The following is a 14,834-nucleotide window of genomic DNA, read 5'->3' as shown; positions in this document are numbered from 1 at the left end:
CTCAATAGGCTCCGAATGTAGCGAGACATTATGGAATTCGGCTGCCCTAGCTACCACCTGTGCATATGAAGTACTGTCCTCAGGTGGTGACGGTTTAGTTGGGTACGACTCCGGGCTATTGTCCGATACTGGAGCGTCGTAGAGGTCCCATGCATCCGGATCATCCTGGCTCCTTGTGGTATGAGCTGGTGAGTGTGTTAATGGTGGAGTTTGTGCCGGTGATGCATGAGTTGATGGTGGAGGAGAGGGTGGTGGAGTTACCTTTTTTACAACCTTTGCTTGTGGTTGCCTGTCTCCTTGCTGGAAGTCAAGTTTCCTTTTTCTTTTGATTGGGGGAAGAGTGCTAATCTTCCCTGTATCCTTTTGAATAAAGATCCGCTTTTGCGTGTGATCTGGCTCAATTGTTTGTAATTCCTCCTCAAATCTGTGTTTTTTTAGTTGAGAGGACAGTCCCTGTTCCTCTGAGTAGGAACCAGTTTTCGGTTCGGTTGCCGGGTGTTTCGGCACCGAAACCGTGTCTCTGGATTTTTTCGGCTCCGACAAGATCTTTTTTCTTTTCGGCGTCGTGCCCTCTCGGTGCCGACCAACTTCGGTGCCGCTGTGTCGGTGCCGAATTTTTTCTGCGTCACTCTCTCGGTCCCGAGATTGCTGCGTGCCTGTATCTCGACTGGAGTCGGATGACTTCGACAGCAGCTCGCCCTTTTTCGGTGCCGATGGACGGTCACCTACTTTCCGGGTTAAGCCATGGCCTGTTGGCGGTGGCGTCCCCTGGGCTTTGTCAGTTTTTTCTTGTGTTTTTTGTTTCGACGTCTTACTCACGGTTGGTTGTTTTTCGACGTCGAATTCTTCGGAATCCAACTCGTGGATGGAGAAAGTTTCTTCTTCCTCCTCCTCGAACCGTTGTTGTCCTGTCGGCGTGGACGCCATCTGCAACCTCCTGGCTCTTCGGTCTCTGAGCGTTTTTCTCGACCGAAACGCGCGACAGGCTTCACACGTATCCTCCTTGTGCTCGGGGGACAGGCACAAGTTACAGACCAAATGTTGATCCGTATAAGGATATTTATTATGGCATTTAGGACAGAATCGGAACGGGATCCGTTCCATCAGTCTCGATGTTGCACGTGGTCGGGCCGACCAGGCCCCGACGGATGATCGAAATTACCCCGAAGGGCTACCGGAGCTCTTCAAGATTCGGTGTCGATTTGTTCTAACTAACCCGATACCGAACGAAACAATACCGACAAATTTTTCCGAGATTCTGACTAACTTTCTGACCCGAAACACGGAGCGAAAAGGAACACGTCCGAACCAGACGGCGGAAAGAAAACAATCTAAGATGGAGTCGACGCCCATGCGCAATGGAACCGAAGTGGGAGGAGTCCCTCGGTCTCGTGACTCCAAAAGACTTCTTCGAAGAAAAACAACTTGTAACACTCCGAGCCCAACACCAGACGGCGGACTATGCACAGCATGTGTATCTGCAGCTACACATGCCACCGAACATACAATTACAATACAATAATATACTCTGCACTGTACACCAGTGTACTCTACCATGCACCACTCCACTCTGAAATAAACTACTCCACGACAATGCACTTGGCACCATTGCACTCAGTGCCACTCCATTCTACTATGCACCACTGCACCCTACGCCAATGCATTCTACATAACTTTACTCAAAATCAATGCACTCTACACCACTGTATTCTATGCCAATCTAATCTGCACCAGTGAACTCTACACCACTATACTCCACGCTACTGCATGCTAAGCCACTCTACACTATTGCACTCAATGTCACAGCACTCTATGCCACGCTAATATACTCTGCACCACTGATCTCTACGCCACTCTACTCCACTGCACTCCATGCCAATACACTCTACACCACAAGGTGTTGCTGGCGAGGGGGAGGGTGGCACAGCATAGGTGTCTGGTGGGTTAATGGAAGTTCAGGCAGTGGTTGGTGCATGCTGGATCCTGGTTGTGGAGAGCCTGGTAGGTGTGGATCAGCATCTGGAATTGACAGCTTTTCCAGATGGAGAGCCAGTGGAGCTTCCTGAGGTAGGAGGTGATGTGGATCCACTTGAGGAGGTGATGTGGGTCCACATGAGGAGGTTGAGTACCAGTATGACCGCTGCATTTTGTATGGACTGGGTTTTTCCAGGAGGTGATTCCTACACAGAGTACAAGTTGCCATAGTCCAGCCGGCCGGTGACAAGGGACTGTGTCATGATTCGTCTGGTGTTGATGGGGAGCCACCTGAAGATCATGCGGACCAAGAAGGAGGTGGAGGAGACTGCGTTGATCTGTTTTTCATGGTGAGTTTGCTTTTGAGGATGATGCTGAGGTTGCGGGCACGGTCTGTCGGCATGGGTCAGGGTCATAGTTCAGAATGCCATCAGGAGTCACTCCATGGGGAGGCGCTGTTCCTGAAGATCAATACTTCAGTCTTGTCAGTGTGGAGTTTTAGGCATTTGTCCTTCATCCAGTTAGCTATGTCAATCATGCACCTGTAGAAGTTGGTCTTGTTGGTGGTCGGAGATTCTGAGAGAGAGGATGAGCTGGGTGTCATCTGAGTAAGATATGATGTTTAATCCATGGGTGCTGACAATGTTGGCCAGGGGGCCAAGTAGGCGTTTGACCATGAAAAGAGACGCTGCAGATGGTATGCTTACGTTTCAAGATGAAGGGTGGTAGACTGACTCTCTGGGTTCTTCAGACGAGGCAATCTCCTTCACCCCACTAACTTTTAGCCATGCTTAATGTAGGATGCTGGCTCAGTATATGGTGTACACCTATAGGTGAGAAACCCTGCAGTGAGTCCAGGCAACCCTTAGGGATAGTTTAAGTGGTTTCTAATAATCAAAGCTCTCAAAGGTAGCTAAGGAGAGCAGCTAAGGCTTATCAAAGGGGGTGTAAAGCAATTGCAGCACCCACAAAATGAGTCAGTGATTTAAACATAAAAAAGAACCACAGCAAGCATTAGAAAAATAAATTATTATTTATTAACACACAAGTGTAGGAAGCTGGCCTGGTGTGTGGTGAGCACCTAAGGTGTTATCACCTTATAGCAGGTCCAGGTATCTCCTATTAGTGAGGTATAGTCAGTGTCTAGGACGCCAGGCTCTCTAGAGGGAGCTATGGATAAGCAGCCAAGGCTTATCTAGAAGACATGCAAAGCTCATGCAATGCCACTTACAAGAATGGACTTAAAAACTGTAGGGGCATATTGCTCATACAGCTATGCCCTCACCTGTGGTTTAGTGCACCCTGCCTTAGTGCTGTAAGGCCTGCTAGACGGGTGACTTACCTATGCCACAGGCAGTGGTTTGTGGGCATGGAACCCTGAAAGGCTGAAACCTTCCCTGGCCACAGGGCCCTTGGTACGAGGGGTACCAGTTACAAGGGTCTCATATGTGTGCCAGGGCTGTGCCACTTGTGGGAACAAAAGTACAGTTTAGGGAAAAAACACTGGTGCTGGGGCCTGGTTAGCAGGATCCCAGCACACTTTCAATCATAACTAGCATCAACAAAAGGCAAAAAGCTAGGGGGTAACCAAATCAAGGGAGGCATTTCCCTACAAGGTCCTTCCTGAATTGAGGTAGCAATGGCGACTGCCTGAGGTGGAGAGGCAAGGTATTCCAACATTTTGCCGCCAGGTAGATGAAAGATCTCTATCCAGCCGAGGACTTCCTTAAGCAGGGAGGCTGGCCTGGCTTGAAGTGGGTACCAGAGGTACTTACACCTTGTGCCAGGTCCAGTTATCCCTTATTAGTGCAGAAGAGGTGTTTCTAGCAGCTTAGGCTGATAGAAGGTCGCCATGGCAAAGCAGCTGAGGCTGAACTAGGAGACATGTAAAGCTCCTACTATACCACTGGTGTCATATGCACAATATCATAAGAAAACACAATACACAGAGATACTAAAAATAAAGGTACTTTATTTTTATGACAATATGCCAAAAGTATCTCAGTGAGTACCCTCAGTATGAGGATGAGAAATATACACAAGATATATGTACACAATACAAAAATTATGCAGTAATAGCAAAAGGAAGTAATGCAAGCAATGTAAAGTTACAATAGATTGCAATAGGAGCACATAGGTATAGGGGCAACACAAACCATATACTCCAAAAGTGGAATGCGAACCACGAATGGACCCCAAACCTATGTGAGCTTGTAGAGGGTCGCTGGGATTGTAAGAAAACAGTGAGGGTTAGAAAAATAGCCCACTCCAAGACCCTGTAAGGTAGGTGTAAAGTGCACCTACAACCCCCACAGAGCACAGAAGTCGTGATAGGGGGATTCTGCAAGGAAAACCAACACCAGCAATGCAACAACAGTGGATTTCCGGACCTGAGTACCTGTAAGACAAGGGGACCAAGTCCAAGAGTCGCGACAGTGTCGAGAATGGGCAGGAGCCCAGGAAATGCCAGCTGAGGGTGCAAGGATGCTGCCACCGGATGGAAGAAGCTTGGTATTTTGCACGAACGAAGAGGACTAGGAACTTCCCCTTTGGAGGATGGATGTCCCACGTCGTGAAGAAGCTTGCAGAGGTGTTCCCACGCAGAAAGAACGCAAACAAGCCTTGCTAGCTGCAAGGGTCGCAGTTAGGGTTTTTGGATGCTGCTGTGGCCCAGGAGGGACCAGGATGTCGCCACTTGGATGAGGAGACAGAGGGGGCGCCCAGCAAGTCAGGGAGCCCTCAGGGAAGCAGGCAGCACCCGCAGAAGTACCGGAACAGGCACTTAGAAGAGGAGTGAACCGGAGTCCATCCGAAGTCAGAAAAGGGAGTCCCACGACGCCGGAGGACAACTCAGAAGGTTGTGCACTGCAGGTTAGAGTGTCGGGGACCCAGACTTGGCTGTGCACGAAGGAAATCCTGGAAGAGTGCACAGGAGCCGGAGCAGCTGCAAATCATGCGGTACCCAGCAATACAGTAAAGCGTGGGGAGGCAAGGACTTACCTCCACCAAACTTGGACTGAAGAGTCAGTGGACTGTGGAGTCACTTGGACAGAGTTGCTGAGTTCCAGGGACCACGCTCGTCGTGCTGAGAGGGGACCCAGATGACCGGTGATGCAGTCTTTTGTTGCCTGCGGTTGCAGGGGGGAAGATTCTGTTGACCCACAGGAGTTTTCTTCAGAGCTCCTGGTGCAAGAAGGAGGCAGGCTACCCCCAGAGCATGCACCACCAGGAAACAGTAGTGAAAGCCGACAGGATGAAGCGATACAAGGTTGCAGTAGTCGTCATTGCTACTTTGTTGCGGTTTTGCAGGCGTGCTGAGCAGTCAGCGGTCGATCCTTTGGCAGAAGGTGAAGAGGGAGATGCACAGGAACTCTGGTGAGCTCTTGCATTCGTTATCTGGTGAGATCCCCAAAGCAGAGACCCTAAATAGCCAGAAAAGGAGGTTTGGCTACCTAGGAAGGAGGACTGGCTACCAAGAGAGGTAAGAGCTTATCAGAAGGAGCCCCTGACATCACCTGCTGGCACTGGCCACTCAGAGCAGTCCAGTGTGCCAGCAACACCTCTGTTTCCAAGATGGCAGAGGTCTGGGGCACAATGGAGGAGCTCTGGGCACCTCCCCTGGGAGGTGCAGGTCAGGGGAGTAGTCACTCCCCTTTCCTTTGTCCAGTTTCGCGCCAGAGCAGGGCTGGGGGATCCCTAAACCGGTGTAGACTGGCTTATGCAGCATCAGTGCCCATCAAAGCATTTCCAGAGGCTGGGGGAGGCTACTCCTCCCAAGCCATCACACCTATTTCCAAAGGGAGAGGGTGTCACACCCTCTCTCAGAGGAAATCCTTTGTTCTGCCTTCCTGGGCCAGGGCTGCCTGGACCCCAGGAGGGCAGAAACCTGTCTGAGGGGTTGGCAGCAGCAGCAGCTACAGTGGAGACCCCGGAAAGGAAGTTTGGCAGTACCCGGGTTCTGTGCTAGAGATCCGGGGGATCATGGAATTGTCTCCCCAATGCCAGAACGGCATTGGGATGACAATTCCGTGATCTTAGACATGTTACATGGCCATGTTTGGAGCTACCATTGTGACGCTATACATAGGTAGTGACCTATGTATAGTGCAAGCATGTAATCGTGTCCCCGCACTCACAAAGTCCGGGGAATTTGCCCTGAACAATGTGGGGGCACCTTGGCTATTGCCAGGGTGCCCACACACGAAGTATTTTTGCACCCAACCTTCACCAGGTGGAGGTTAGACATATAGGTGACTTATAAGTTACTTAAGTGCAGTGGTAAATGGCTGTGAAATAACGTGGACGTTATTTCACTCAGGCTGCACTGGCAGGCCTGTGTAAGAATTGTCAGAGCTCCCTATGGGTGGCAAAATAAATGCTGCAGCCCATAGGGATCTCCTGGAACCCCAATACCCTGGGTACCTCAGTACCATATACCTGGGAATTATATGGGTGTTCCAGTATGCCAATGTGAATTTGTGAAATTGGTCACTAGCCTGTTAGTGACAATTTGGAAAGCAGAGAGAGCATAACCACTGAGGTTCTGGTTAGCAGAGCCTCAGTAAGACAGTTAGTCATCACACAGGGAACACATACATGGCACACTTATGAGCACTGGGGCCCTGGCTGGCAGGGTCCCAGTGACACATACAACTAAAACAACATATATACAGTGAAATATGGGGGTAACATGCCAGGCAAGATGGTACTTTCCTACAGGGTACGATGGCGAGTGACTGCTGAGAGAAGCGGAGAGGTCTGGCAGGGGAGTAAAAGGTGATGCAGTGGTTGAGGTAGCTGGGTCCCAGGTTGTGGAGAGCCCTGTAAGCATGTACAAGGAGCTTGAAGTTGATCCTCTTCTCGATGTGGAGCCACAGTGATCAGGGAGTGTGTTTTGGTCTTGCAGCAGCAGCAGCAGTCTTGCAGCAGTCACTTGGGATCCATCTGAAGATCTTCCGGAGGAGTCGGAGGGTGTGGAAACAGGTGGAGGCGATTGAGCTGATCTGTCTTGTTATGGTGAGTGCTGAGTTTAAGGATCTCGGTCTTGTTGGAGTTTAACTTAAGGCAGCTCTCCTTCATCCAGGTGGCGATGACCCACCGGTTGGGGAGGGGGACGGGTTGTGGTTCAGGGTCGCGACTCTACTGAACTGACCAGACAGATGCTCCAGGGGGCATCTACTCATCTTGTTTCCAAGACGACCGAATCAAAGGGCCACCTGGTAGATCCCTGTGCTCTTTCGTAGAGGAGGAGCTGGATTGGGGGTGGGGGGGTTAGGTACCCTGCCCTTGGCCCTTAGGGGTGACTTATAGAGTCAAACGTGCAGTGACCGCGATATAAGGTAAACCTTATATCTGGGGTGAAAGGTGCATGCACTATTTCACATAGGCTGCAATGGAAGGCTTGTAGACACAGTTTGCATGGGCTCCTACTGGTGGCACAATACATGCTGCAGCCCATGGGGACCACTGGTGTGCCTATGCCCTGGGTACCCAAGTACCATATACCAGGGACTTACAGGGTACACCAGCATGCCAATTGTGTGGTGTAAGAATTACTTACCATCCACATTTAGGGGAGAGAACACTGAAATTGGGGTCCTGGTTAACAGGATCCCAGTGTACTACAGTTAAAACACACTGACACCACGCAAAAAGTGGCGGAAACCATGTCAGAAAGATCCTCCTTTCCTACACTGTACAGCAGCCACGCTTTAGCCAGGCTAAAACATTTTTAAAGTGAATAGCTTTTGCGTAGGCAAGTGCTATTGGCTTTGCCAATACTTGTTTTTACGTGGCTTGAAATTTCTGCACAAGCGAAATGCAGTCAAAGTGACGGTATCAGATGGAATAATTAGGCTGGGCAAGTGTTCTGTACTGCATTATGTGTTGAGAGGGTACACAGTTTGTGTAACATCTGAACAGTCTAACTGCTTGAAAGGACTGTCTAAAAGCCCATTATATGCATGTATTATTACTATTATTTTGAAAACATGAAGCTGTCAGGACCGCTAAAGCAGTCTTTAGGTAAAACCTTGAATGGGAAGAAATACTTTAAATTAGCTTGAAATTATAGTTTGCCATCACAGATGTTGTCAATCATAACATTCGAGAAACATGCACTTCTTTTCAACAACCTTAAATCCTTTGATAGCCACAATAGATTCTCCACATACACAGCTTAGAGCTACATCCCTGCATCAGCATTTCTACTCACCTCATTAAATTCTGCACAGTTCCTGAAGATCAGACGAACATCTGCCACAAACTCCTCCGACTTTGTGTAACAAGGACCGTGACTGGATTGAAGTTTCTTCTTAATAGCTGACAAGTCCATTGGCCTCCTAATTATTTTGTAGTAGTCAGGTACCTAGAGGAAAGCAGCACTTTTATCAATCAATTAACTGTGCAAAACCTTCTACCAATCCAAACGTTCCCAGCATCTCCATGCAATTTCTACCTGTTTATTTTCAGCAGTGGCTGGATACCTTCGGTTTGTGAAACGCCATTAGTTCTCTAATAAGTTTAAGCCAGGTTAAGTCACTGCAAGTTTTATTATCCCCATGTAAGTGCACATTTCAGTAATACTAGACAGTACAAGACCCTGGTATAATATTCTATTTGTCAGCGAACTGCACTGCTAGGTGTATGGAACTCTATCAGCAGATTCCTCACCTTACAATACTACCCAGGGACCAGACTGGATTGGGAAAACTTTGAAGCAGTACCCCAGTGCGCAGGGAGGTGGCGCCTGCAACTCCGAATTGGATACAACATGCGCAGGCCTATATAGGTGCCACCCATGAGTTCTGACATCATTTGATTTCTCGACTCTAATGCACTTGCAGACGCAGAGCCAAAATCAAACTGGCTGTGACCAGTGCGCAGACTACCAGATTAAGATTTTTTTAATTGGTCAGTTTGCTCGATGGGAGGATGGTGAGGCATCTGCAGTTATATAGAGTCTACAGCAGTAGTGTGTTACTAAGGGTAAGTAAAACATTCTTCTCACAGAAACTTCTAATTGCAGATTGCACATGTTAGAATAGATACCAGAGCAGTACTTCTAGGGAGGTGGGTGCATGAACTAGCTCAAAACAAAAAGTCCTGCAGGACGTAACAGGCAAAGTGCCCGTCTCGGTGCACCTGGCTGTCCATACAGTAGCGCCCATGTAGATGTCTGACAATTATCAAGTTAGGCACTCCACATTGCAACGTAATAGTAGCAGCCTTGGCTCTGGTCAAATAAGCCCACAAGCCATCAGGAAGATGCTTTGTGCATAGCAGATCTTTCTGTGGAGTACGATTCAGCAGGGAATTGTTGTACTTTGCATTGCTTTTCCTTTCTCTGCTCCTATGAAACCAACGAAGAGCTATACGTCCACTTGGTATTCTATGGTACGCTTGATGTAGAAACTAAGGCCCTCATTACAACCCTGACGGTCGGTGTTAAAGCGGCGGTAATACCGCCAACAGGCCGGCGGAAAAAAACAAAAATGGGATTTGGACCCTGCCAGTTACCGCCATCCAACACTGCCACTTTAACACAACGACCGCTGGGTGGTAACAGCCACTGGGCTGGAGACTTCGGTCTCCAGCCCGGCGGCCGTCACATTCCCACCCTCGGGATTACGACCCAGCCTACCTCCATGGTTTTTGTACCGCCATGAAAACCATGGCGGTAGGCACTATCAGTGGCAGGGAATTCCTTCCCTGGCACTGATAGGGGTCTCGCCCGTCCCCTACCCTCTCCACAGAGTCCTCCCCCACCAGCTCCCGCCCCCACACATATACACACCCACATGCGCACCTATATACACATATGCACACATGCATACCCACCTCCACCCACACATGCACACATACATACCCACACACAACACACACCAACATACCTTGTCACACACATGCATCCATAACACACAACACTCATAATCACTCATTCACGCATGCATCCAATTCGACTCACACCCGCAGGCACGCATCCCAAAACATACACCCCCCACACCCATCTCCAGTCGGAGAACCAGGCTTACCTGCTTGCAGGGGGTCCTCCGGCTGGAGACAGTCCGCGGCGCTGCTGTCAGCAGCAGCGTCCGCCAGCAAAACACCGCCAGGCCGTATTGCTCATGATACGGTCGGTGGTGTTTCGCTGGCATGGTGGTGCTGTTGTCAGCAACGCCGCCTTACTGCCGTCATGACCGTTGGCGGTGTTCCGGCAGATTTCTGGCGGAATACCGTCGGCGGCCATGATACGCGTTGCCAGCTGGTCGCCACGGCGGCAGTATGTTGGCGCCCGTCGCCTTGGCGGTAGGCGGTCAATACCGCCAATGTTGTAATGAGGGCCTAAGAGTTCTCCTTGGGACCAGTCAAAGCAGTCATCCTGATAGGGATGAGGTGCAGGAAACATCATAATAAGAGTGATAAGTTATCCATCATGAAAAGTAGTCACTACCTTTGGCAAAGAGGAAGCGTGAGCCAAGGGTACCACATAGGTTTGAATGGAGAACACATGAGAAAGGTAAAAACTAAATTTAGGTCCAACAAAGGGAATAACGAAAGGTGAAGGGGGAGGAAACTTTGTAGGAAACGCTTCATAAGTGGTGATTTAAAGAGGAAAGGCTGGTCCAACAACTGTGAAAAGGCCGAAAGACTTGACAGGTACCCTTTAACAATGTCCAAATCGAGGCCATGCTGGGCTACAGGCAACATGAACAACACCTCAGACAGCTTGGCACAATGTGGGTTGGCCTTGTTTGATCATGCACAAGGTTACAAACTTGTCCCACTGGCCTGCGTACACAGGTTGCTAGAGGGACTCTTGGCTGCCAGGATAATGCCCACAACCCCGGGAGGGAGATCAAAAGCATTCAACTGTTGCCACTCAATATACAAGCACTGGGAACAGGTTGGGGTGGAGGACCCTACAATGCTACAGCAACAGGAAATCAGCTCAAAGCGGAAGCCTGACAGGAGGACAGATGCTCATGCCCAGGGGCTCGGGATACCATACTCTCCCTGCCCAGTCCGGAACCACTAGAATGACTTCGGTCTAGTCGCTCTTGATCTCAGAACTCAGGGCAGAAGTGGTATTGGCAGTAAAGAGTACAGAAGTCCTGAGCTCCACTGTAATCAAAATCCCATCTCTAAGCAAGGGCCGCTTTGGAAACACTAACTCACAGAACAGCCATCATCGAGTGTTCTCAGTCGTGACTAACAGATCTAGTCCACCTTCCCACCATCTGGGGAAGAGACTGTGTACTACCTCCCAGAGAAAAGGCCAATCGTGATCAGCTTGGTGTTGAGAGCTGAGTTAGTCTGCCATGGAGTTCAAAGATCCCGCTAGGTGCTACCCCACCTGAAAAAATGCCCTGGTGTTCCAGCCACATACAGAGATGCAAGGCCTCCTGGCACAAGTCCACGACTTCCTTCCAGCCCCCCCCCCCCTTGCTGCAGTACCACACGTGGTGTGGTGTCTGTGGACCCCTGAACCAGTCCCCTTTGACAGAGAGCAGGACCCGTTCAACACCAAGTGGGTGGCCCAAAATGCTGATAAGAAGATGGGCCCCTGATTTAGATCCGATTCCACAGATCTTCAGCTCTCCCAGATGTCAACAGAAACACAGCAGTGATTTAATTGTCACCAACTTCAGCTCTGGGTGAAGCAGGGAGAGGGGTCTGCCGCTGGTCCACCTGCGGTCGAGTCATTACTGCGGGTCTTTTGCAGTCTCCTCTGACACCTGGAGGGAATCCAATAGGTGCTGGGGTCATGAGACTTCAGGTTCCACTGAAGAGCCCACATAAGTCACCTGGCATAATGGACTAGCAGGATGCTAGCTTCCCAGAAGCCTCATAGGCACTCTCAATGAGACCCAGAATTGAGGCCGAATCATAACGGAGAGCCTCTGTCCCCGATGGCCTGTCAGCTGCTAACTTGATTTTCATCCTAAGCAATACACCTTGCACGCGCCGTCGGGTGGCTCTAATTGGCCTCACATTGCATCACTGGAACCGGAAGCGACCTTGCGGCCACTTATATAGGCGCCACCCAGGCACACGGACGTCAGTTATTTTTATCATAACTTTCCATGCCAGAACCACAGAGCCATGACAAGAACTGATACAATGCATGTCAAAACTAGGGTCCTGATAGAGGGATCACCCTAACCCTAGTAAGAATTCCGCAGAGTGGGAAAGCAGGGGTGGGTGTAAGGAATCTGCAGCTAGATCAAGTCTATACCAGATAATGCGTTACTGAAGGTAAGTAACTTGTTCATCTGAAGGAGACTTCTAGCTGCAGATTGCTTACCTTTGATTACATATCTAAGCCATATTCTCCTGGGGGTGGGCTGCAATGGCCCAGACTAAAACGTCCTTCAGGACCAAATGGGTGAAATGCCTGATCCGACACACCCGACTGGCCAGATAGTAGAGTTTGGCAAACATAAGCAGGGATGCCCATGTTGATGCCCGGCAGATGTCCAGGACTGGAACTCCATGTCTGAATGCCATGTTTGCAGCTTTTCCCCTGGTGGAATGGGCCCTTAAGCCTTGGGGAGATTGCTTCTTAGCCAGGGCGAAGCAGATCTTAATACAGAGAACGACCCAGCGCGAAATGGTACGTTTGTTCTGCCCGTCCCACCTTTGCTCCCACATACCCCACAAAGAGTTGGTCGTCCACCTGGAACACTTTTGCGTGGTCAAGGTAGAACTCCTCCTTCTTAGAGGGATACCGGACAGTAAAGAAGGTGGCAAAGGGACAGTTTGACCCAGATGGAATGAGGTCACCACCATGGGAAGGAAAAAGGCACGGGTGTGCAGCACTACCTTTTCTGGAAACACAGTGAGATATGGCAGTTTAGATAAGGCCTGTATCTCACTCATCCTCTGGGCTGATGTTATTGCCACAGAGAAGGATGTCTTGATGGTGAGCAGCCGGAGGGGACAATTGTACAGTGGCTCGAAAGAAGCACACATGAGAGAATTAGATTGAGATCCCATTGAGGCATGACAAAGGGGGAAACACATTTACAAATAGCAGGGTGCACTATGCCACAGGTGAGGGGATAGCTCCATGAGCAATATGCCCCTACAGTGTCCAAGTCCATTCTTCGACATTGTAAGTGCAGTGTGGCCATATTGAGTATATGGGCTGGGAGTTGGTCAGTACAAACTCCACAGCTCCATAATGGCTTCACTGAATACTGGGACGTTTGGTATAAAACTTCTCAGCACAATAAATCCACACTGATGCCAGTGTTGGATTTATTGAAAACTGCACCCAGAGGGCATTAAGAGATGCCCCCTGTATGTTAGCCAAACTGCAAGTGCGGAACTGACCATTCTGTGCCCTCCTGCCACTTTCAGACAAGTTTCTGACCACATGGGATGAGAGCCTATGTGCTCTCTGTGACCAGAAACAAAGCCCTCTCTGGGTGCAGGTGCTTCACACCTCCCCCGCTGCAGGAACTGTAACACCTGGCGGTGAGCGTCAAAGGCTCAGGCCCTCGGTTACAGTGCCCCGGGGCACTCCAGCTAGTGGAGATGCAAACACCCAGCGCTCCCCACACACACAAAGCACCACTTTTGGCAGCAAGTCCAGTGGGAAAATTAGGGAAAACAAGGAGGAGTGACCACCTCAGCTGGGACCATCCCTAAAGTGTCCAGAGCTGAGGTGACCCCCTCCTTGCAAAATCATCCATCTTGGTTTGGAGGATAGGGGGCAATAGGGTTAGGTCTGTGTCCCTCTCCCAAAAGGGAGTGGACACAGGAAGGCTACTGCCCTCTGACCCCTGTAACGCCCCTAAAACCAGAATCTAAGGTCTCCGTGAACTTAGCTTGCCAGATTCCTGACGACCTCACAAGAAGAAAGAACAAGAACTGCTAAGTTGACCCCCAGCAGAGAAGACTGAAGACGCAAACTGACTTGACCCCAGCCCTATTGGCCTGTCTCCAGCTTCCAAAGCCCTGCAAAAAGAAAACGGCGCACCCTGCAGAACCAGCGAACTCTGAAAAGCCTCCAGAGGACAGCCTGCATCAGGGAGGACCAAGAACTCCTGTGGACAGCGGCCCTATCCGAGAAGAAACTCCATCCAAGGACTCCAGAACCGCCCCAGATCTGAGAGTCCTGTCCACTCTGCACCGGACGCCCACAGCCCGTGTTCAGGTGGCCCACCTGACTAGAGCTGGTCCCCATGCGATTCTAAACTAGTGCCCATCCTTGGTTGACCCCTCCTGTCCAACACGACGACGCCTGCAGCCTGAAACCGGAGGACTCCCCTGACCGCAACAGAACCGGACTAAGATTCCCAACGGCAAAATGCACCCCTGCACCTGCAGCTCCCTGGCCTTGGGGAATCCGACCTTCGGTGTAGCAACGTCCAGCAGGCAACCCTCCTCCTTGTCCAGCCTTTGGTTTCCTGGAACCAATCCCCTGGACCTCAGCTGCAGCATCTTTGTGACCCCCTATAGGAAAGCACCCTGCACCCAGCTGCCCTGCTGAGGGTGTGAGTTTGGTGCTGACCTGTGGCCTCCCCGGTGCTCCTCTAAACCCCACAGGTCCGTCCTCTGAAGACGCGGGAACATACCTGCAAATAGGCCTGATTTTGAGTGCCTCTAGTCTCCACAGGAGCGCATGTTAAATCGACCTCAACTTTGACCTTTGCACCCAGCCGGCCCAGTGTTGCTGGTGTTGGGTGTTTGGGGTTAATTTAATCCCCAACCTGTGGACATCCTAACCTGAGGAGACTGGAAGAACAAGTAACTTATCTTCGGTAACGCTTTTTCTGGTAGATACAGTAGCTACCTCTCGATTCCTCACCTTATAAATTCTCCCATTGCGCCAGCATTCGATGGAACTGTTC

At 50.2% G+C, this 14,834-nt stretch overlaps 1 protein-coding gene across 1 annotated transcript in view; it reads right to left on the bottom strand.

The window, feature by feature from the left end:
- The window catches only part of TRIM24 (tripartite motif containing 24), a 659,378-nt gene that overhangs the window by 78,519 nt on the left and 566,025 nt on the right, over nt 1–14,834 (bottom strand). Inside the window, exon 17 of the mRNA XM_069227983.1 lies at nt 8,189–8,341. Coding sequence (XP_069084084.1) covers nt 8,189–8,341 — 153 coding nt within the window. The remainder of the gene's footprint in view (nt 1–8,188; nt 8,342–14,834) is intronic.

This window comes from Pleurodeles waltl, chromosome 4_1, assembly GCF_031143425.1.
Source record: "Pleurodeles waltl isolate 20211129_DDA chromosome 4_1, aPleWal1.hap1.20221129, whole genome shotgun sequence".
Taxonomy (NCBI): domain Eukaryota; kingdom Metazoa; phylum Chordata; class Amphibia; order Caudata; family Salamandridae; genus Pleurodeles; species Pleurodeles waltl.
The sequence above is the reverse complement of the archived record's forward strand: the minus strand, read 5'-3'. Positions and strand labels throughout refer to the sequence as shown.